Here is a 25,798-nt window from a genome sequence, read left to right as displayed (position 1 = left end):
ACAGACTGTAAGTTCAGTAAAGTACCATTCTTGGACTGTTTTGGACTATCCCAATCTGTTACTGAATTAAAGTTCAGCTTTTCTATCATGATTTCTACTAAACCCTTCTTTTGAAGAAATCCAGTTGTGTAAGTTACTTGAATTTTCTCTGAATCGGTGACTACCCTGCCCACAACACAGGGTTGGAATTAGATGATATTTAATGTCCTTTCCAACCCAAGCCATTCTATGATTCCATGATTCTATGATGCTATGACACTATCATTCTGTGATTGAGTGAATGCGATGTTGTCACTTGATGGGAAGCATATTTATCTGAAATGGTAGGACATTCAAATTTTAATCTCTACTTTCAGAAAATGTCAGGATGAGAAACCCAAAGCAATATCCTTCAGGATACTGAAGTTCAGGAGGCTTAAGTTCAATTCAGAATAGTGCTTCAGAGAAAGAGAAGAGGTTAACCTGGCATGGATTTCATACATCCCAGGAGAGCATTGTCACTGTGTGTTTATTCTCCTGTAAAATCTATAAAATAAATAATTTATACAGAAATGAAGGCAACTACTGACTTCTCGGAAAAGTACATTTCTGAGCTTTTAACTATCAAATAACTACTTAATACAAGTCAGTTATTTGAACAGCTTTATACTTTATCCATTCTTAATATGATGAGCAACTAATCTTCAAAATGCCCTCTGTATGTCCAAAAATGTTATTCTACAAGGAACTTATGGCCATGTCCATATTCACGTGTCATGACAATGAAATGAAAGACTGTGGATTTAGACATAGTCTAAATCATAGACTCAGTACAAGCATCCCATTTCTTAGCTGCTGTGTGCTTATTGTGGGTATGTGCAGATTGTTTTGTTCATTGAGCTACTCACTGTAATTGCCTAGAAATCTGTATAAACATGATAGAATCATAGAATCATAGAATTACCCAGGTTGGAAAAGACCTTGAAGATCAAGTCCAACCACAGCAATGATGCATCTGCACTTTTTATCTGCGTAACAGAATACTGTCCCTTTTTCTATAAACAGGTATAGCAGAGCAAGCTTTACCTCAGTTTTTGTGGATAACTGAAAGCAAAGATGAATGATGTTTCAGTATGGGGTAGCAGTCAGACATCTTCCATGTCTCCTAATAGGCTGTTACCATACATACATTATTACCATAGACAAAGTTTTACCATACAGAGATATTCTCTAAGCAGGCTTAAGTGTACATACATACACTTAAAAAATTGCTCAGTGCTGTTCAAGTGCAAAATAAAGCTGCAACTTCTTGGCAAGCAAGTTTACTAACGTTTATTTCTAACTGAAATATTAAAAATATTAATATAATAGAGTCTCTGAGCAAAGTATTCGACTGTAGTTAAAGATACATTGCTCATGTTGGCAGAAGAAGAACATCTCATTGCCTAGTTCTCTCCCTTTGTTAAACTGCATACATCTCATTCTCAGTTGTTTCAGTATAAATGTTTGCAACACTGTGTGACTGAAAAGACTAAATGATCAGGATTAAAATAATGTAAAATTTATGAATTCAGATTATTTCATTGCTTGTTGCCTAGAATTGTACCCAAGAGGATGTATGAGCACAGTAGGAATGAGAAAGAGAAGCACAGGTCAGAAATTTAACAAGTACATTGTGGAACTAATCACAAAATAATCATTAAATCATAGAATCATTTAATCATCAAGGTTGGAAAATACCTCTAGGATCATGCAGTCCAACCATCAACCCATCATCACCTTACCCACTAAACCATGTTCTTCAGTGCCATATATACATGTTTCATGAATACCTCCAGGAACAGTGAATCAACTACCTCTCTGGGCAGCACATTCCAGCAACTTGACCACTCTTTCAAAGAATAAATTTTTCCTAATATCCAACCCAAACCAACCCTGGCACAACTTCAGGCCATTTCCACTAGTTATGCAGGAGAAGAGACTGACTCCAACTCACCACAACCTCCTTTCAGGTAGTTGCAGAGAGCAACAGGGTCTCCCGTGAACCTCCTCTTGTCCAGATTAAACAATCCCAGTTCCCTCAGCTGCTCCCCATAAGATCTGGGTTCCAGACCCTTCACAACTGTATTGCCCTTCTCTGGACATGCTCCAGGGCCTCATTGTCTTTCCTGTAGTGATGGTCCCAAAACTTAATGCAGCACTCGAGGTGTAGCTATGCCAGTGCCAAGTACAGAGGGATGATCACCTCCCTGCTCATGCTGGCTGCACTATATCTGTTACAAGCCAGAATACCATTGGCCTTGGCCACCTCAGAACACTGCTGGTTCATGTTCAGCCAGCTGTTAATTAGCACCCCAATATCCATTTCTGCTTTAATGTACTAATTAACAGCAAATCTATTTTAACCAAACACATTCAACTCACCTAAGGTGTAGTATTTTATGTTGGGCTCCAGTGTTGGACTTGACAGATCCTTCATGTTTGCATCAACCAAGTTCTGGGCTCTGGATGCGTGCCAAAATGCCATAAATCTTGCTATGAATGATGCTGCAAAAATTGCTAACATACCAAAATCAAGCATATTCCATAATTCAAAAAGATATTCCTTTGGACCTTGAGACCAAATTTCTTTACATTCAGACCATATCATGCCTAGTAAAACAGAACAGAAAAAGCAGTGTATTCTTTCAACTTCACGTTCATTTTCTATGATATTTTATTATGTACAGGGTATGCCCTTGGTTACAGTCAAATCAAAACCACTTTGATCTTTGGGAGCTTGTACAGACACTAAAATCTTTGAGCATGTTCACTCATATACACATCAGTACTTCCTCCTCGTGTGCGTAATAATAACAATCTGTTAAACTGTTTTTGCCTATTCTACTCCAAAAGCTTTCAAATAAAAGAATGGGAAGTGACTTTGTCCATCTGTTATGAATACAGAAAGAGACTTAAAGAGCATAAATGCTCTAGCATGATCATATAAGCATAGCAGAACTAGTAGCAGAATTCACATATTCTCATTTGCAGAAGACCCTGTGTGACAAATGAGCATGCAGCTAGGAATCAGAGCTAACGCTTTGTGAACAGGGAAAGTATCTGTTTAATCCCTAATATTAATTAAATAACTCTAAAAGACAATTCTAGGAACATAGTATCATTTATGGCATTCTTTTTACTGAGCAAATCCTTCCCTTTTTCAAGAAAAAAATATTTAATCATGAAATAATTTTCAGAAGTCTTGAAAGTGTAAATAGGAAAACAAAACAAGATTGCTACCATTTATTTTTTTTGCATTTCCAAATTGTCTGAAAGATCTTTTTACCCTTTTTCATATAATATCAATTACAGTAAATAAATTCAATGCTATAACTGTATACACTGAATTAACTTGTCATAAGTTGACACCTACTTCTGCATGAGAGAAATAAAATTAATAAATTAGAAAACTATACATTCAGATCAGAAGAATACTGTTTATTCTCTAAATATCAGATTTAAACACAGAATATTTGGGAATCTAAGTGTTATATCATCTCCACAAAACACAGTAACACTCATTTATACAGCTACCTGATGAAATAATTAACATCTGTCAATGTCTTTTAAGGTTATATGAATCAGTTAATGTAAAAACAGCTCAAATTTCTATAATGGATAGAGCTCATAAAGGCACAAACTTATAATTGTCTAAGTTCATGAATGGAAGCAGATTTTGTTCAGCCTGAAATTACTGAATACAGTACTCACGCTGGGCCCTTATGACAATAGATAAAACAGGGACTATTATCTCCCTCGCCATCCTTTTTCCAGTGACACTCTGGATAACACTGGTTTTCCAGGCTGTGAGTACACATTGCTGACTTGTGTTAAGTTTTTCATCCACCAGGACCCCTAAGTCCTCCTCAGCAGGGCTACTGTCAAGATCTTCTCCCAGTCTGTGTACAAACCTGGGATTACTCAATCCAAGTGCAAAATCCTGCATTTTGCTTTGTTAAGTCTCATTATGTTCATTTGCATTTTTTAGTTCAACAAGGTCCCTCTGGATGGCATCCCTTCTTTCTGCCTTATCATATGCACCACTCAGCTTGCTGACACCTGCAAAATTGATGAGGGTACACTTGATCCCTTTGTATATGTCACTGATAAAGATGTTAAAGAGTACCAGACCAAGACCTAATTTGTCGTTGGCCTCCACCTGGAGACAGAGTCACTGATAATAATTCTATGGCTGTGATATTCTAACCGATTCCTTATCCATCAAGTAGTCCCCCCTTCAAATCTATATCTCTCCAGTTTAGAGATAAGGAAATGGTGGGGGACCACATCAAAAGCCTTGCATAAGTCCAGGTAGATGACATCAGTTGCCCTTCCTTTGTCCACCAATGCCATCACTCCACCAAAGAGGACCACTAAATTGTCCAGGCATGACATTCCCTTGCTGAAGCCTCGCAGGCTGTCATGGATCACCTACTCATCTCTCATGTGCCTCAACATGTGTAACAGGAGGATCTGTTCCATGATCTTCCCAGGCACAGACATGAGGCTCATCAGCCTGTAGTTCCCTGGGTCCTCCTTCCTCCTTTTCTTATAAATGGGAGTGATTAAATACATTGAATCAGACAGATTAAATATTTTTGAGAGGCTCTGTTCAGCTTTTTCTGTTAAATAGTACTGCATCACAGAATTGAATGGGTCAGCTCAGAATACTTTTCGTAGCATACACATCATTCCAATGCTGGATGGAAGAAGTCTACTACTGGATATTGTGAAATCTATACTCTGATTCTCTTTAGTCAAATAATAATGCATTATGCTGTGTGTAGTATTAATTCTGAGGAAATACTTGCAACATGAGAGAGTATTAACAGAGATGGAGAACTGGACACAACAACCTTGACCCACAGATGTGTAAATCTTTCCCTATGAAAGCTGACACAGTGTGATTCGAAGAAACAAACCAACAGAAAACTGGTAGATGATTTCCTTATCTATTCATAGAACTGCATGCATCCACATCAGAGATGCAGTTTTTTTGCCTAAGTTCTTTAACTGAATATTTGTGATCAACAGGGCATATGTAGAGGCCTACTGACATCTAGTGAGAAACATGAGGCCAATGTGGGAATGCAACCATTTGACCAGATTGTTCAAATTTTTGTATTAATCTTTAACTGCAAAGGAATAATTAAGATTCTAGCTTCAGTGAAATCACAGCAAGACAAATTTAAGGAAAAATTAATCTTTACCTATTACCCAAGAAATAATTAACATCTCCATCCATGAGAAACAGGATGTTTTCATTCTAAACAGCTGTTTTACGTTGCCTGTAGTTTCGTTGGGCCGGAGCTTGGTGCCATCAAATCTGTCAGCTGCGTTCATGACAAGCAGACCAAGAAAAATGGTGAAGGAAGCTGCATGGGCTACAAACTTCATAAAAGGTCCACGCATTATCCTTCCCAGCTGTAAGAGAGGTTATAAAACAAAAAGATATTGCACTCCTTTCTTCCCAAATAAGAAAAATGAATAAAAGGAACAGGAACACAGAGAAATATATGCTTCAATAACACAAAGGAGCAAAGACTTGGAAAGAAATTGTACTATGATGCTACACTGACGACCACATTTAAAATTTATTTTCTATCTCCAGAGGAATAATTTCATTACTCACTTTCACCATATATGTGTTTCCAGCTCAGTGTTTTGAAATAATTCTGTAATTCTTTTGGGGCATCTTTATGTCTATTATAGGTAATCAAGATAATTATTATAGTTGATAAATATATCTCAAATTTACATTCCAGTGATCCTTATAAGGTAGTGAATAAAATGGGAAAATGACATTTACTAAAAGCATTAAATTATCACCAGGAGCACATTATGACTTAAGAATTCTGTTTCCTAACTTTCCTGGTGCACATTTTGGCAGTTATTTTGCAGTTTTTTCAACTTACTCCCCCTTTTATAAAATGTCACTAGGCCTCAAGAGGGAATGTTTATAGTGCTGTAGTGTCTTTATTTCCTTCCTGAGTCCTTTGATGGAAACATTCTCGACTCTCGATGACTAAGCACTACTGCATAAGAGTGTAGTGCAATATTAAAAAACCTAAAAGTGCCACAAAACCTTACACAAGGCTGAACTTTTAGTGGTTATTTACTAGAGGAGATGCCTTGAAAGTGCCTGTATAAATAGCAAAAGTCTTAGCTCATTCACTTAGTTGGCAACAGTAGGAAGATACTTGTTTAGCCTTCTGACAAAAATCTCTTGGTAAGAAATGGAAGTAAGTGTCATGAATGCCAGACAAAATACATTATTATCTGTGGTCAGGAAAGGGGAGAGAAAGGCAGAACGTTAAATTATCACTTAAAGTATTTTTGCTACACTTTTTCAATAGCAAAAACTGAATACTTTTTACTTCACAATCAGCTTTCACAGCAAGAAAGAATAAAAAAGCAATTGTAAGGTCTCAATCACATTAACAATAAGAAAAGTAGACACATATAAGGATGGTGCTCTTGAAGGAACACTGTCAAGGTTAGCAGGCAGGTTGGACTGACTACAGTTCAAGTGATTACACAAAACCTGGAAGTTATTATGATGTTCCTACATAGAGATCCAAGAAAAACTCATAATGGCTCTTTTTAAATTTGCAGTCTTCTTAAGGAGAGCACATAGGCCAGAAAAAGAGAAAAAATATATATAAAGAAACAGCATAATCTTCCAAGATACTGAGACTTAAGCTAAACTCCCTGTTTAATGCACTTCCAGTGAGGGCTTTGACATAATACATTGTCAATGCAGAGATAAAGGGCATGTTCTCATTCTGTAACTTAAGTGCTTTTGCAGGTTTCTGATTCTTTGTACTACGGTCTTTGTTACAGAGAGTGTTTTATACATTGGTACAGGTTTCAGTTGATCTGTGTGGAGTCAGGAGATGCATTCAGTGCTCCTCACAGGTCTCTTCCAGCTCAGGACACTTTAAGATACTATGACTCTAGGACAAGGTATGGAACAGTTATACTGTCCTTCCTTCTACCCCCTGCATAGGTGTAACCTGAAATTGCTGAGGACTGGAGTTAGAGATTTACATTATTTCTCCCATATATTGGAAAAAACAATGATTAACACATTATGGATGTCCCATGCCTGGAGGTGTTCAAGGCCAGGCTGGATGGGGCCTTGCATTATTGCATTATAAATTATATTATTAATTATAACTGAACAGTTTGGATATTATAAAGACTCACAGATAAACCTGAAAATTATTTTTAGACTTTCAAAATATTCATGCTATTAAATAGTATATGAGAAGTTTTTGGTTAATTATCTCTATAATTATACTGAATTACCAGCTAGAAAAGCAGTAATTAGTTTAAAAAATTTAAAGGAGACTCCAAGTGGATCACCAGCTGAAAATCAACTAAGAGACAACCTTTACTCCTTCCAGGATCTGGCTCTCATGAATTTCTGACAAATTAACAGGAATCTGACCACAGATTTTTCTGAATATAAATATATATATATATTTTTCCAGATGTAGAATTCGCAATTCAGTATATATGGCCCAATGTCAAATTGTCGATTTTTTCCTAAGTATGAAATTGTTTACCTGTACAGATAAACAGATTGAGATGCAAATGTTACAAAGGCTGACCTGATTTTTGGCTTTCTTAGAGCCATTGCACGAGAACTTAAAGAAATGTGCCAGAAAAATTCCCATGCCAGCAGACATTTCCACTGTCTTCTCTATCTCCTATCACTGTTCCCTGCAGTGCCAATTGATGAAAAATAATGGTCAATTTATCTTGGAAGGAGGAGTAAAAGGAGTTTTAACTTCCATCAGATCATACACAGAATGGAGTCTATTGGTATAGATAATATTCTGTATTGGAACAAACCTATACTGAACTTAAACAATGGACATTTTTGTCTTCTAAAAACCAAAGAATCCAATTTTGAAGTACAAGTGGAGCACAAGAAAAGAAATCACAACTGTTAAAAAGGTAGACTGTATTGTACATTTGCAGAATATAATGAAACAAACCCAATTGAACAAGTACACAGATGACAGCAGGAGATTATTATAAAGCAACAAATGAAGTGAAACTTAAAGGATGTTGTCCCTTGCAACTTGACATTAAAAAGCTACTCTGAAACAGCTTTTATAGAATGTATGATAGTTCAAAATGGCTTGAAGATCCAATAAATCACTGAAAAGTGGAAATGACAAATAGATAAGTCACTGCTATGGTTGAAAAACAATTACTAAAGTATGTTGAATTTCAAGGTGAAAGTACTTACAAAAATCCTATTCACTATATAGGAAAGTGAAAATGTCATTACTAATTTTTATTGTCTAGACTGAAATAAATGAAAAACATGGCAAAACAAAAAGACCCAAACTTTTTCCTATCACAGAAAAATAAAAGGGAAAAAAATCAAATACTTGAGTCTTCAATCGACCTTTTACCCTGGATTCATTTGCACACTGGATTTGCCCTGCTAAAATAATGGATTTTATCCTACGCCCTGTAAGATCTGTTTGTTCCTTCTAATATGCTCTCAGAGGAAAACTTCAATCAGTGTCCATTTGCAATGGATAGTGACTAACTGAAACAGAGCTTCAGAATAACTTCTAGAGAGATCAGAGACTGTAACCCATCTCCAGCAGAAAGGCCTTCCACAGTATATGCATCGCTCAAGCATATATAATAGTAGCATCCAAATTCAAACAACATGTTATAAATGGATGCAGGGGAGGCTGAGCAGTTGCTTCAAGGACTTCATGGAATATAATGAGTATAAGCATCATCCTGAAAAGCCAACATCATTCACCTTGACTTCTAGAAAAATCAGTTATAATAATTTCTGACTTCAGTGTTTTGGTGACTTTTACCTATTAATTTTTAATCATCAAAAATAAAATTGCCTTTGAGTTAGTATGAGTCACCCTGCAGCCTGAGCTTAGCCTAGCTCTGTGTCAATGAAAAATGAATATCCTCAGTATCTGACTACTAATGCAACAACTAAATGGAGAATATCATGACCCACTGTTTACAAACTACAGTTATTACAAGACATTTCTTACTCTGCTATGTTTATTTAAATTAATATACATTGTATTTAACACACACAGTTGCCTATCATAACTACAACTGTCAAAACATGCAACCCTGAAGCCATGATATTCTAATTCAGTTTTGAACTAACAGAGTTGTCATGAACTATCTGAGCATGAAGATACCTCACAGCCATATTTTAACACTGCCACACAGGAATCTACATACAGACGACGCACACATTACAAGATTCTACCAACTGACCTTACTGCAAGGAGCAATCCAGTAAGCCATTGAAAGGAATGGCAGTCCTACTGCAACAGCAAGAACAACCAGAAACTTCACTGCCATAGTCTGCTGCCGTAAACCTGACAGATTCTCATACCAGATGGAGAGAAGTTGTTGCTGGCAGTTTGGATGTGCTACAAACTATAATAAAGAAAAGCAGCAAAGCAAAAGTATATTATTATCAAAACGATTTTGATTAAAATAGCATCTATAACAAATGCATTAAGACTGTGGGATTAGCAAAACATTCAATAAATATGCAAAGGAGCACTAACAAGGCTACAAGAGAAAGGTTTTTTATGAGCACAATCTCCCAGCATGCAGGCACATCGCTATCAGCAACAATAAATGCATTAACCTTAAAACAGTTTAATTCTATTGACTCTGTGTTCCATTACAAGCTATTAATTTCCACTTCAGTGTAATTATCCATCATCTTTATCTGTTCAAACTGCACTTGTTTCCAAAAGTTAAAATTTTCATGTTGGTACTTCAGAAATTTCAAAACAAAGTCTTTTGTTTTGCAAATGATGGTATAGTCTTTGGTCATTTAAGAAAAAAAAGGTGCCATATCTTCACATGCTAAGGTAGAAAATATCACTTTTTCAGCTGATATAAGATTATTTTGGTAGCACATTGGATAAAGGCTATGATTGTAACTTGGTTATGGAATCTTCTGGGTAAATACTGCAAAACTGAGAAGTCTGACTGGTCATCTGTTAAAACTTCTATAAAGCGTAAGAAGGATCTTACAAAGGTAGTATTAAAGTTAGGCTCTTCTGCACATTAGATTTTATCTCAATTTGGAAATACATTTAGATGTTTAACTCAATCCAGTGTTTCTTCTACAAGAAATTTCATTATTTAAAGTATGACTGGTTGAAGGTGCCAGAAATGTGTTTATACATAGCAAGCTAGAGAATGTGCCTGCAGGTGTCCAGCTGGAGAAAGAACTTCCACTGAAAGCAAGATAAAGACTCAGGCACTATGAAGTACCAAGTCAGTGCTGTATCTACCCTTTGCAAGTTGTTTCAGCTCTTTTTAGTGCGTTTTCCTTTTCAAATGTGTTGTATGATCGTTTTCAGTTGCTTGTAGGTGCTCTTTAGTTAAAATGGTTTTCATCTTCTTTTCATGAACACAGTAAATACTGCTACAAACGTTCAAGGTTTGCCCCAGAGAGATGAATTCAATTCTGTTAAAAAATGGCAAGTCTGCCCAGGAAAACGAGGTCTGTGTATTCAGTCCATGCTAGATTTTCACACATTCTGATTCCCTATTTATTTACTTATATATTTATAATAAGAAATTATTTAATTTCACTGTGTCTTTCACTATAAAGGAAAAAATTACCAAAGGTCTTGAAGCTTTGAGAGAAGACAGCCCTACTTCAGGGAAACCTGCTCTTAAGGTGCATTCTTGAGCCAAAGCCTTGTGCCCCTTATTTCTACAAATCACACATACATAACTTCTGGTTTACATAAACACCATCTGAAACTTTACAACCTGTATTATTAAAGAGAAGCTCCTGGGTAATTTTAGAGCCTTCGTACAGCCACTAACTCAGCCAGATTCTATTCAACAGAGCATATTTCAAGTACAGATCAGAGTCTTAAACTGGTAGTAGAAAGTTAGCAATGTTAGCCAAAGAAAATAATATAATTTGTGTTTTTGACACTTCCTGAAGCCCAGTATTCTTCAGAAGCAAAACCCACTACAGTGTTTCTCTTACATCATGTCTCTGATCAGTACAGAGAAAAATACACATTTTCTGTGACACACAGTTTTAACAATTTTTGTGAACTGAACGTACATTTCCAGGCTTCAAAATTAGTGCAAATTTATTTCTCTACTATTATTTCTTTTAGACAGAAAGTAAAAGCAAGTAAATATCTAAACATTTTGCATATAGCTAGACATTTTTTCAGAACTATTAGATTTCATACTCACTGTGACCAGCATCCACCCTGCATACCTGCTTCTGTATACTACAAGTTGTGTGGGGCAAAGATTCTTTTGTTTGTAAAATATACAGGGCAGAAGGTCTCTAACGTTCATCTAAACATCCTAAAACTACCAAAACATAAACACTTAGTCATTCCACATTTTAATATTATCATGATGACACTTATGTTTGATCAACACAATTGCTTACTTTTTTTACTTCATATTTGATTGCTAGTTTTAAGCGGCTAAGGCTGGGGCGACTGTGTTCTCCATTACTACTGTGGCTCGTCTCTACATCACCATTCAAAATAGCTTCCACTTCTTCTGTATTTCTGCACAGATCAAGGAGTCCAACTACAAAATCCTTGCATTGCATAGACAATTTCTTGTAATCATTCTGGAAAACAGAGGAAGAAAGGAGATGACTTGATGTTTAGAGCTAACAACAGAGGCAGATTTCTGCATTTAAGTTACACATTTGTGAGAATCAACAGGTGTGGATTTTTTTTGCATCTTACTTTTCTACTGGAAATTAAGCAGCATTTTGTTACTTCCCCTGAATATTCATGAAGAGTAATATTTATCTCATCTTGGTCACCTAGGATACCTAGATCACCAGTTTTTACCTCTGAGTAACTTCCCAAGGCTTGCTTTAGAGACAATTCAAAGTAAAAAACAATTTTAGAAATATTATATGACATTATTTTAAGGACTATTTCAAGCTGAGTTGTATAGAATGGAGGAAATGATTTTTCTATTCACCACAGAAATCTACGTAACTAGCTCAAATATGGAAAGTTGCACTGTAGAAAACAAAATTGGACAGCAATAGTATTCTATAGAGAGCACAACTAAACAAACTCCTAACTTCCTTGAGAACTATATGAATATATTTCATTTCTTTGGCCTTGAATTATTCGTGTAACTCTTACTGAATTCTCTCACATTTTCCAACAATTTTTTTAGCTTGAAAACACAGGAACTCATTGCTGTTTTCCAGCAGTCACCTCAGTAGTAGTACACCAATATCACATCTATAAACTTCAACTCTTTAGACCAAACATCTGACAGCAGACTCTGAGAAGTTAGCCAAAATATTGTTCTCTAATGGCAGGTTCAGCTCATTACTACCAGAATCCTACCAGAAAAAGAGATTTTAATCATTGTGCTCCATCATCCATTAATAATTGTTTGCTTGCAGCTGCGTTTGGATCCTAAAAGATGGATTGGGTAGGAAGACAGGTAGATGGATACATTTAGATATAGATGTTAATCTAAAGCTAAACAATATGTATAGACACACTGCCCTCTGCCTAAATCTTCTGAGAGAAGTACTTATGCATGTGTCCAAAAGTTCCAATATTTTAATTTTACTATTTTTAATACTTTTAATTTACTAATATTTACTAATTTTAGGAGTTAAGGATATAATTATTGAATTAGAATGTAATTTTTCCCAAAAAGAGAATGAAAAAAAAAAAAAAAAAAAGAAAAGAAAAAAGACTAAAGTAATAACAAAACAAAACGCTACCATGCATTCTTTAGTTTCATGTTCAAAGTAAATTCCTGTGAATACTGTTATTACAGGAACACATTTCTACCTCTTCTGATTTGATCTTCATAGCATTCTCTCTTCTCTGGTTCTTTCTGTCTGCTTAGTCCCTCCTTTTTAAATACTTCCTCATACAACGTGCCATCTAATGCACAGCCAGAAAAACAAAACATTATTTAACACATACCACCCAAATTTGCTTTCTGAGGGTGTACTTTATACACGTTTGTCCTTTATTAACCACAAAACAACAACAGTTAATTATTTGGATAAACTGTAGAGCTGCATCTGGATTTTACATTTCACTTCCCTTAAATGAATGCAAAAAGTCATAGACAAGTACTTATTTAAACCACTGTATAGCTACATGTTTGTGATTTATATTTTTAATAAAGTAATGTGACCCAGACAACTCAGATCTATCAGACAAGATAACTTTTAATGTCATTTATCTACAGAGAAGAAAGAAGCTATAATAATAAAATGAACCTTGCTGTGGCATGCTGTGTATTTTATTATTGTATTATTTAATTTGTCTTTCTTCAGAAGAATAACTATAGAGATTAACAAACATCCTAACTTCTTGGCAGTACAAGAAGTTATTTTTTTGTGAGTAATATTCCACTTTCTCTCTGGCTTTCATTTTTGTACCAGCTTCTAAGATAAGACTTAGTATTCAATCACAGTAATAGTGAAATGTCCTCAAAGTTAGAGGGAAAACAGTCTTTTGAGATTTCTAGACGAAGGAGAATCAAAGAATCAACCTATGTACCCTTTCACATGAGCTATGATGAGCAGACATAGCTGACACCTGAATACCAAATAAAAGAAGGAATATTTATGAACAAAGTTTTATGAACAAAGCAATTTGACCTACAGAAGTAAGTATTTTGTACTATACTGGCATGGGCATACCTTTTGATATGTCATCCGAATATGTGAGTTTATATGCACACTAACACACTCATTAGCAATACTTGCCAGCTCTAGTGCCTGAGATATGACATAGATCTTCAGAACAGGATGTGAGGAGACAATTTCTTCATGGTGATCTCCAATGCACTTCAGTATTCTCCAAAGAAAACTCAGATGTGATACCCAATTTTAGTGAAAAATGTATTTTATTTATTTATTTATTCATTCATTCATTCTGAGTTTAAACCTGTTATTGAAAAGTTACCAAAATGTATACTGAGCAGCTGGATATCCCCATTCACACTCTGTAGAATTAGCCCACTTCCATTTCCACTCTGGACACAGCATCATAATTGTTTTTAGTAAACTCCATCACTTTATTTTCTCATTTGCAAGCATGATAAAACAGCATCCCCTTCTGTGAAATACTGCCATGGCTGCAATCAATAGCAGCTGCTGAGCTGAAGTGGAGTTACAAAGGAGCTATGGGGATGAAGCCATGCTCATTATATCCACACTGCCTCTCCTATGGCACAGGAAGGCCGCTGCACATTAGAGCTAGTCAAAGGAAATGTATGCTCCTGTTCCTGTTCACAGTTTGCTGTCTTGAGGTAGATTCATCTATGAAGAATTGTTTTAGGGAAGGTTATGGAGGATAGGGGGGATGATAATATGAGGGCTGCTCTGAAAGTAATTCCTCCTATTTTATTATGTTGCCCGTCAGAGGCAGATGGTGGTATGGCGGTAGAGACTGAACATTCTCACCAACATTCCATTACATTTTGTTGCTGTGTGAATGGTGGCAGCAGAGGGGCAGTCTGACAACAGACAGTGCATTTTATCAGTAACAACAATGGCAATGGGTCACCACCACTGGGGCACATTTTTACGAGTGCAGGCTCTTGTTCATCACTGACAAAAAAGTACAGCTAATGGTGGTAACTGTGCTGAAAAATAGTGTTTTGTAGCCAAGAATTTTCTCTATCAAATAGTGTTACTGTGCTCTTTGCATTAATTGTAGTTTACATGAAAATAAATTGGAGGCATTATTTTTGGAGCAGCCTATGTCACTTATCTCACTGCAGCCAGGTAGCTGCAGGATGATTTGTCATGGGCTGAGCACAAGCAAGGTACTTCCAGTCAGGTAACTTCATCACTAACAAATCAAGTCTGTTCAAATTGCATGTCTGCCTTGGGCCCATTGTTTCCTCCATCCACTTAAATGCACGGTAACAGCCAAAATGGTTAACTGCAGCACATGCTTCTCTCCTTCTCACTGTCCCTGTCACAGATGCAGACACTTCTGCTTGTCTCCCAGTTATCCTGTCTTTTGACATTAATATGAGCCAACGGAAAATGTTTGGTTTAACTCACTTTTTCATAATGGCCTACAGCACACAGAGAATTCCACAGGTTTTCTTCTACAGCAAATTGTAAACATAATCAATTACAAAAGCAGCCCTCAGGAACTGAGAAGACAGTTTGCAATTAATTTACATTTGCGGTCTCTAAAAAGAATCGGCCCTTAGCTCTGCAGCCAGGGGGGTGCGTGCTGCATTGTATGAATGTGACACAGCTGGCTCAGGGCTCCTCAGCAGCTCAGAAAAACATCTTTTGCCAAATTTTGGCACCCCAAGGCTGAGTGGACAGGCATTTACAAAGGCAGACAATTGCATTATTCCCTTTACAAATATAGTCCTTATTCCTCCCATGCCTCTTCTTCATCTCTAAAAGGTACCGTTAACTTCTCCCTAAGAGAGCTGAGACTACCCATGATGAAGACTGCAACCTGATTTCCATCAGTGTATAAAATTGGAAGCAGACAGAAAATCAGGCTTTGAGACTGTAATTTGGATTCGTTTCTCATCAGAAAAACAAACTCATAAGGCTTTTTTAGGGGTATTACTTTACACCAGGCATTTCATTTATTGATAAAAATGCAGCTTTCCTCTCCATCTCATTACACAATAAAACAGTGTGTTGTTATTATATCTGTAGAGGACTTCACGCTAAGTACGAATCTTATCCACTTTGAGCAGTGCTGGGCCACAGCTGTTCCTCTCAAAACTCCAGGCCACGTCTCTGCAGGACAGCATTTATCAGATATCATCTCCATCCTAACAGACAGATATTAGCTTGAGGGTGGGCAAACAATTTAGATGAGAAAATAAAGCCAAACATTAGCAATCCCCCAATGTTCAGTATACTTTAAAGCTGCATGCTTGGCTATGTTGTCCAAAGCTAAATTAAATGGCTTTCAGAAAATCTTGCAAATGTCCAAATTACTCAGGAAGCCTAAATTAACTGCTCACTTGATACAGAAACATTACATGCATCTGTCCAAGCACTCTTCCTTTAGAAGTCATCCTCTATTTTTTTTCTGTATTTAATCCTAATAAAGAATAATTCTGCAAAACATTTCAAAGAACAATGCCTGGAACCAAACACATCGTGCAGGTAGTGCTAGATAGCACAGCCACAGAGGGCTGAAAGAAAGGAATCTATGCCAGAGAGCACTGCTTTCTGCTGCTTATAGCACTGATTCATGTTCAATTTTACCTTAAAAAATACCCCATAAGGAGTGTAAAACGAGTGGATTTTACAATGATGCATTATCAGTAAGTTCTATTTTCATTTAGGCAAGTTTTTGAAAACTTTATATGGCTGAGGTAAACTCTAGGTGGAGCTAAAGATTTACCATGTCCAGATAATCGATGCACAAGAAATATTCTTGCATTGATTACAGTAACACATGTAGCACATTTTAACCAAATCCACATTTTTACACATAGTCCACACTAGCCAGATAACTGTACTGAAGCCCTAAAATAAAGTAAGGGGATGTTTTTTTTATATAAATTCCTAGGATATGAGCAGAGACATGGGCTGTCAGGAACCCTGACCATCCCAGACTCAGTAAAGAAGCCAGTGTCTTTTTCCTGCAGCTCTGTAAACATAACCTTTGTGCTGTCTGCACTGAACTGAAGCCAGGTAGCCCTCAGTCAAGCCCCCATCCTGTCCTGATACTGTAAATGTTACCACTTGTTAATAGTGTAAATGTTATCACTTGTCAATGCACATATAAATATACTCTCCAGTCTTTGATATTTATCCAGAATCACCATGTGGTTTTATAACTTGCAAAGCTGTACCAAACCTTATGTAGTCAGCTGTCTGCTCCTGGTGAAACTTTAAATTAATGGTGACTTAAACCCCTGCATTATCTCGTGCTCCTGCTCCTCACTGCTCCTATCCACTTACACTCTGCCCTAAAGCATATGGATGTCCCCAGCAGAGATTGGCTGATGTACAACAGCTCTGCCTCTTCTTTAGCTTCCTGCTTCTGCTGAGTGACACTACTTCAAAATCTAATTTGCAGTTATTTCACAATACTATACTGGAAGTCGAGTTCTAATTTCAGAGAAGACAACCGTGGCAAAAGAGGAACTCTAAAGAAAAATCATGCAGGGCTGAGAGGTCATACAGAGCAAGGTGCTCTGCATGCTGTGGCAGTGCAGGCTGCAGAAGCCTGTTCACTGAACCAGTCCATCTTTCCTCACTTGTGAGCTCCATTTCCTTCCCTAGTAGCATCAGGGACAAATTCTGTGCTCCCAGTTCATCCTGCCCATTGTGTACTGCAGCACACATTAGAAGTACAACCCTTGCTGACAGTTTGAGATGATGATGCTATTCATCTCTATCAGTATTAACTTGTGTCGCTTCAAGTGCAGTACACTGAGCTATGCAGTCCCTACAAATCAGACATGCCACTTATGTCAACATAGCTGCAAACTTAACAGGCTGCACTTATGGTGTATAAAAATGTTTATCTGTTCTGTTCTAAATTTACTCCCTTTTAAGTTAATCAAGTCCTTTTGTTCTCATTTTCATCAGCTGCTCAAGTGAAAGAAACAAGAGAATGTGGTTTAAATACTTTTCTCTAAACTGTAAGTGCAAGCACTGGATGAAATATCAGTCCACTGAGATCCCAAGATTTCTGCCAGAAACTTCATGGGGCAGACTTTCATCCTCTGAATTAAGCTGAATTAATTTTGCTCTTATCAGAATCTGGGCCTTTGTATTGAACTGCCTTTTTATCAACACACAAGTTCTCATACTTGTACCTTTCCCATTTCTCAGCGACACCTTAGTGGGGGGTAATGAGCATCTGTGAGAAGCCAAGTTGCCTGCAGAGTTAAACCACAATTGCAATCTGCCGTTAACACTACCTGTGTTTGCATGAGGTCTGACTTTTTAGCTACTGAGAGCAAAAAGCTTACATTAGTGAGACTATTACGGTCTGAAATAATACAACTAAATGATGTGATGGAGTTCAGTTGCCCATCAGTGTGAAACCACCTCAAGGGAAGTGATTCTGTCCCTCGCTTTCATGAGGCCCCATCTGGAGTATTACATCCAGTTCTGGGGCCCCCAACACAAGAACACTGAGCTATTGGAGCAGGTCCAGAGGAAGACCACAAAGATGATCAGAGAGCTGGAGCAGCTCCCCTGCAAGAACAAGTTTGAGAGAGCTGGGACCCTTCAGCCTAGAGAAGAGAATGCTCCAAAGAGACCATACAGCAACCTTCCAGTACCTGAAAGGGGCCTACAGTAAAGCTGAGGAGGGACTTATTATAAGGGCAGGTCACTACAGAACAAGGGGAAATGGCTTTAAACTGGAAGAGGGTAGGTTTAGACTAGATATTAGTAAGTAAATTCTTTTCTGTGAGGGTGGTGAGACAAGGGAACAGGTTGCTCAGCTAGACTGTGGATGCCTCCTCCCTGCAAGCATTCAAGGCCAGGTTGGATGGGGCTTTGAGCAACCTGCTATAGAGGGAGGTGTCCCTGCCTATGCAGGGGGGCTGTAACTAGGTGAACTTAAAGGTCCATTCCAACCCAAACCATTCTATGATTTTATGATAACTGAGCAAAAGTGATTAGAAGATATATAGAAACAAGAAAGAAAATAAGCATATTAGAAAAGGACAATATTTAGAATCCTTTTACTAAATTACTGTAAAATATTGTGAGAAGTGAGTAAAATTTTTCAGTCCAACTATAAGAAAATATTGAGTGTATGAGTAGAACTGTTTCATGTGGCTTGCACAAGTGACCAAAACATCTCCCCTCTCACATTATCCTACTGTTTTATTAAGATGATTCCAGCCTTTTCCTGTTCAAGGAACATAAGAAAGACCTTTGAAGTATTTAATTCTGTGTCTGTCAGAACAAGTATCCCTCTACTCACCTTAAACTCTTTTTCAATGTTGGCAAGCACAGCCAGCTCATTGCTTAACTCTAAGGCAGTCATTACAGGGTCTTCACTGGATAAAGACAAATAAGCAGGGCTGGCCAGACCTTTGTAGGCATTGATTCTGGACCTAGAATGGCTGAAAGAGTCATGCTTTTGTTTCTGGTTGCATTCACTGCACTTGCAGAAATAGTCATGTGGTCTATCAATCCGAGCCCCTTTTCTCAGTAGAGTGTAGACAATCTCATACTCATGACAGTGAGCAGCCAGAATGATTGGTGTAACATCATGAGAAAACCGTGTTCCATCTTCATCATATGCATAGAAGTCATCATGCTGGAGCTCTGACTGGCTAGGACTTAATGCAAGCCTCTTGCCTTCTGCAAACGCGGGATGGTTTAGGATAGCTTCTACTATCCTAACATAACCTTTGCTAATAGCCAAAAGCAAGGCATCCCCAACCCGAGATAGGTTCTCCTTTTTCAGCAAAAGTTCTGTGATCTCCAGGTGCTCGTTAGCAACAGCTAGCTGCAAGGCATTCTGCCCCATGTAGTCCACACAGTTGACATTGAGTGAGGGACATTCTTCCAGCATTTTGCGAATCACTGGGATATTTCCATATTCTGCTGCATCCAAGAAGCGCTCTTCCTCAAGAGAAAGACTTGTTGAGTGGTCATTAAACATATATGCTGGCCCTCGACTGGCCTGTCTCCTCCCCTTCTCCCGGAGAATGGTCTGTCGTCGTAGCGCTAGTCTGTTCTCGTTGCCCCGGCTGTGAGGAAACAGAGAAAGTATTAATTCTGCTGTATGACAGGGCATGTTGATCTTAAATAATAATATTTAATAATAATTTTAATAATATTTAAAATAATAATAATTTTTAATTGTTTATCTGTTGTGTATTTTTAATACGGTACGGAGATTAGAAACCCTGACTTTGATCCATTTTTTAACCACTGTCACTACACAGCTCTGAGATCAGTAGTGAACCATGCATTCTCTGAACAAGAAAAAAATGCTAGCCAATCATCCTTTAAAACTATACTTCCTATTTCTGTAATTTCTGGCAAAATTGAATTCTGCTTTACACTACAGGGTAAGGAAACACTTTTAAGGTAAGGTTCTTTTTGAAGTTGACACAGAAACCATCCTCTGTTTTTCGAGTACTTCCCTATTTATCTGAACTTCTCAGCTTCTTATAGTTGTTTCATAATCCACCCTTCACTCTAATATGCACAGTTACTCCATGCTTTTTGTTTCAATCTTGAAAAAAAAAACTCAAAAAGACACATTTCAGTAACATTTGCACATGTTGATTCCACTTTCTGGTGGAATCAGAATCAGAAAACATTCAGCTAAGTTTGAAAATTTCCTCAAGAAGGGTAAAATTACATTTTGCTGGATGAATGTGCCACTTTATGACATTTGATCTAGATGAGATATTTTGAAGGACTTCACTGAAACTATTCTGCTATTATCAGATCTCAAATTTGTTGCTTATGTGTATATTTTAAATACAAAGATGACCTGTGGGATAGCATTTAAATGGTAACATATGCAGTGACTGCCTTCAATCCAGAGACAGACAATAACAACAGCACATGGTAAAGAGAATAGGCCATGTCTACTCAGCTGGCAGGAGTCCCAGTGACACCACGTGAACCTGTGTGCCCTCAGACAGCCCTTCATTCACAGATCTTTGCTGGGTGTACTTTGGTGCTAAGTCACAGCTCAGAGTGAAGCTAAGTCACAGTGTGAAAAGGGTCAACAGTCATGGGATGTGGGACGGCATATCACAGCAGGATATGTGAGCAAAGAAATTTTCCAAAGCCCCATCTTCCTCAGAGAAACACACAGGCACACTACATTTGCTTTTATTATCCTTACTGCTGTTACTATATCAGCAGCTACCTAATTTACATTTAGGATGTGGCTTCTCCTCTGACTTTTGGATGCTCTTTTAATATCTAGAAATAACAGCTCATTCATGAATTAGAACTCTACATGATAAAAGCACACCTATTATGTTATATGACATCTGTTCCTCCCCCATCTCCTCATCCTTTTCATTATTACAGTTCAGAACATTGATATCCTCCTCTTAATTCCTCCATTTAGTGGCTTGCCACCAAATTATTCTAGCTTTATAACAGCTCTGAAATGCAAGTAATTCTACTACTGAAACTGTCATTCATCCCTCACTTAACTTGCCTTACTCATGAACCATTTAATTATTACAATATAAAATGAACCATTTCAAAACTAAGCTTGTTGAGGAATGCTGAATTCTCTGCTGTTTTTTGGGTTTTTTTTTGTGTGTGTGTTTTTTTTAGTGCAAAATATACTACATTCATTCTAACAAGAAGAAAATGTAATTCATGACACTGCTATCTCTGCCAGCTAAGATCCTAATCCTCAACAGAAATCCAACTGCAAATCATTTTCTCTCCTAAAATTACTGTTATACTTCTCAGTATTCACTACAACTTCATCTTCTTTTCTTTTTGAATAGTAGCTTAATGATTCTTTACATACAGATGCTCACATACACTTTAGCATTTTCAGTATTTTGTATAAAATAATAATTGCAAGCAATATTTTTATTCTTTAAATGTGTACCAATTAATATGAATTTGAGTATTTAAACAACAAAGTAAAATCATCATTTGAATCTGACTCAAAACTTCTTCATAAAAAATAGCAATATTAAGTATCTTCTTATAGACTTTTTATATATAACCTTACTACAGATTTCCTTCCTGCTTTCTGCCTTTTCTTTTCAGACATACAGTCCTCTAAAGCACTGGAAATGCTTCAAATTGACAGTGTCTTAAACTGAACAGGACAGTTCTTTGCAAGATAATTAGAGGTATGGAATGTAGGATATCTCAAAACTGATAACTATAGCATTGCTTAATATGCAGGCAATACTAATAATGTACAACAACAGTAAGGCTGTAAGGTCCCAGAGCCTTAGTTGGGACTATGTCATAATATAGAATAAAAATAAAACTCATCCTCTTCTCCTTGAGATTGTTCTTGAGGGCTGCCTCAGTTCCTCTGGTTTCAAAGCATACAAGAGACCATGGATATATACGCTAATATCTCACAGATGAATATGTTATGTTGTTGGTAGAAAATTTTCCATTCATATTTCCAGAAATCTTTAAAGAATATGCATATTTGTTCAAAAGTCCTGCTCTGGAGAAGTTTCATAAAAACCATGAAAACTAAAAGATGATCATGTTACTGACATTGGCAAAAATATTGGTGCCAAAAACTGAAATTCATTAAATAGAAGTCAGAATGTTGTGTGTGTTGTTGTTTTTTTTTTTTTACCTAATTGCAAGCATTTAGGTGTAGAAATTAGGTGCTGGACTGGTCCTGAAAAGTTTAAACATGAAATATAAAAGTCTGCTGGTAGGATGAAGATCACCAAGAAGACACGAGAGAGAAAGATGTTAAAGACAAGTATGGGAAAAAAATGGAGAAAAAAACTAGGGAGAGGGGGAAATTTGATGAGATTTAAGGTTCATGAACTGCATGAACATAGCAGAGTCACAGACAGTGGTATCAAGTGCACCCTCAGTAAGTTTACAGATGACACCAAGCACTGTGGTGCAGTCAATACACCTGAGGGGCTGAATCCCATTCAGAGGGCAGGGTTGAACAGTGGGCCCAGGTGAATCACATGAGGTTCAACAAATCCAAGCACAGCATCTTGCACCTTGATTGTGGCAACCTGTGCAATCAGTACAAATTAGGGGACAAAAGGATAGAGCACAGCCCTGATGAAAAGGACCTGAGGGTACTGGTGGACAGCAAGCTCGACAGGAGGCAGTAGTGTGCTCTCACAGCACAGAAAGCCAACCACATCCTGGGCTGCATGAAAAGATGTGTAGTCACAAGGCCCTGAGTGAGGGAGTGATCCTGCCCCTCTTCTCTGCACTGGTGAAATTTCACCTGGAGTACTGCATCCAGATGTGGAGTCCTCAGTACAGGAAGAATGTGGACCTGTTGGAGAGCACACAGAGGAGGGTGACAAAAATGATCTAAGGAATGGAACAGCTATCCACCCTTTAGAAATGTATATAAGCATTTATAAGATCCCCTTTCAGTTTTCTTTTCCCCAGGCTGCACTGTCCCAGGTTACTCAGACTCCTCATAACAGAGATGTTAAGTACCTTTGTGCCCCTGCACTGGACTCTCTCTGGTAGTTCCCTGCCTGTCTTGAACTGAGGAGGCCAGGACTGGATGCAGCATTCCAGATGCAGAATAGAGGGGGAGGATCACCTCCCTCACTTGCCGGCCACAGTTTTTAATGCACCCTAGGAGACCACTGGCCTTCTTGGACACAAGGGCACATTACTGGAACTAGAGACAAGAGAAGCAAACCAGAGTATAGTTATGCATTTTGTACATGAATGGTTCCACCAAATTTACTTTAGCATCATTTGGTTTTAGAATTTAACAAATAAAAAGTAAGTAAGTTAATGAAAGAAAACAAATTTCCAAAAAACAGATACAAAAACAATGGCTGTACTGCTTTTAAGATGTTTTATAATGTGCTGCCATGCCAGTTCACTGAATTTGTGAACTGCCATTTTTTCTTCAGAGACATTTAGAAAAGCAAATATCATTGTGTCAGATTATTGTCAAAAAGATATATTATATGATTTTTTGCATTATTCTTTTCCTGCACTTTAATGAATGAACACATTCTTTCTCTGATGCATACTGATTTGCCCTTTTTTCATTCTGTAGTTGAATGATTTATAAATAAAAGAAGTAATTAAAATCATAGGAGGAAATCTTAAGCAGAAAGAATAAAGAATTATTTGGACAAAACCTGCTCTTCTAGATGAAATTCAGAAAAAAGAAAAAAAAGAAGAAAGAAAAGATTTTTCAAGGTGATGACTTTAAAAAGGAATAGCTTTCATATCAGCTTAGAAAAATATAGGAAGCTTACAGAGTTCAAGGCAGGAGGATTAGGGTAAATGCAAAAATAAAGAGCATATAACTTTTTCCTGATCTACAGTTCTACAGTTCGTAATACTCATATATATACTAAAAATAAAAGGGCTTGCTTTCAAAATTAATTTACACATAGAACTGTGCTGTCAAAAAAAAAGTTGGAAAAGCCATTTATTACAAAATAGCAAATATTTAAACATATTATCTTACATGTAAGCTATAACTGTGTTTGCTCTTTTAAATTGCTTTGATATTATGCTGTCAATCACTCATTTGACTCACACTTCATTTTCCTATTTCCTGCTCCTTTGTCCTGGCTCTTATGCCTAAGACCTTGTGCAGGACTGGTAATGGTCTTGCTAAATACTATGACTATGAGTAAATCACCTTACCTCATAAATAGTGGACAGCTCAAGAGTCCTTTGAGCTCCAACCCTAATGACAGAGCTGCATGCGAGCTCCCCAGTTCCTTCTATATATTGTGAAACTTGAGTGTCTATAGTCTCAGGGTAGATTTTGTGGAAGGAGGTGGCTTATTGAAAGGCCCACCTCTTGTGAGAAAGTAAACTTCCAAGGAAAGCTACATGACGTGACCTTATGTGTCCACAAACACCATGGGAGCCTTCCATGCTGGCTCTAGAAAAAAAAAGCCAACAACAAAAAGGACATGGAGTCTGGAGCAGGGTGGAGGTACTGTGGTCAGACTGCATGGTCATCCTTCAGGGATGAGGACTTGATTACACAACCATAGAATCATTTGAGTTGGAAAGAACTATCTACTCCAGTTCTCCTGCAGTGAATATCTGCAGCTAGATGAGGGATGCACAGAGCCCCATCCAGCCTGATTTTGAATGTCTCCAAGGACAAGGCTTCCACTGCCTCTCTGGGCAATGTATTCACAGTGCCTCACTAACTTTGTGATAAGCTGGTTTGGTTTTTTTTCTTATATTCAATCTAAACCACCGTTTTTTTAGTTAGAAACAATTTCCCCTTTTCCTATCACAACAGACCTGACTAAAGAGTCTGTCTCTTTCTTTCTTGATGAAACTATTGGAAGTGATCAACTACCTTGTTTTTCAGAGCCAGCTCTCAGACAGTAGTTTTCCATCTTTCTGTCAAAAACATGATCTCTGAGTAAACTTTGCAAACCAAAGGCATGTTTGACTACAGTCAACCAAGCTGCACTTCAGTGTAAGATAACAGTAATGAAATGACCATAGACAGAAGGAATTTTGGGGAAAGTACCATTGCTGACAAGTCAGGAGGACACCACTGGCTTCTGGAACCAAGCAACAGGCTGAGTCTTTCTTCCTCCCACACAGGGGCACTTATTGGAAGATTTGAGCACACTAAGCTAAACTGATTTAATTCCCAGGAAACTCAGAAATCTCTATAAAGATTCTCTAATCAATTCCAAACCTTCACAATGTTTTAACCTTGCACTTCTTCACACTGTTTAGTAAAAGCCATTGTAGGTGTTCTCTCAGCATGAGTTTTGTCCAAGTTGAAGGAAAAGGAGGGCTAAAAAATTCATGTAGAGCCTCTGTTCAACAGGGTGATGGACCTAGTGACCAAAGACATCATGGGTAAGGGAGTTAGATGATGCTTTTTCTGCTCCAGTTTTCACTGTTCTGACCCCAGACTTCAGGGATCCATAAATGAAGTTTCAAAGTGAAACATTCCTATGTTCGAGGAAGATTGATCTAGACTGCAAGCAAGCCAGCTGGATCCACAGCTCCTTGCATCCAGGGTATAGAGGGAGCTGGCAGACATCACCACCAGGATGTTCTCTGTCAGCTCTGACAGTGCACACTGACTAGGGAAATTTGTAT

General features: G+C 37.5%; 1 protein-coding gene across 1 annotated transcript in view; it reads right to left on the bottom strand.

The window, feature by feature from the left end:
- TRPC6 (transient receptor potential cation channel subfamily C member 6) overlaps positions 1 to 25,798 on the bottom strand; it is an 81,689-nt gene that overhangs the window by 13,816 nt on the left and 42,075 nt on the right. The window contains exons 2-6 of the mRNA XM_015852255.3: positions 18,990 to 19,764; positions 11,483 to 11,671; positions 9,307 to 9,471; positions 5,232 to 5,445; positions 2,404 to 2,631 (exon numbers count right to left, since the gene is read on the bottom strand). Coding sequence (XP_015707741.2) covers positions 2,404 to 2,631; positions 5,232 to 5,445; positions 9,307 to 9,471; positions 11,483 to 11,671; positions 18,990 to 19,764 — 1,571 coding nt within the window. The remainder of the gene's footprint in view (positions 1 to 2,403; positions 2,632 to 5,231; positions 5,446 to 9,306; positions 9,472 to 11,482; positions 11,672 to 18,989; positions 19,765 to 25,798) is intronic.

Source organism: Coturnix japonica, chromosome 1 (genome assembly GCF_054131305.1).
Source record: "Coturnix japonica strain WE chromosome 1, WE-NBRP24, whole genome shotgun sequence".
NCBI lineage: Eukaryota > Metazoa > Chordata > Aves > Galliformes > Phasianidae > Coturnix > Coturnix japonica.
This window is presented reverse-complemented; position numbering and strand designations above follow the sequence as displayed.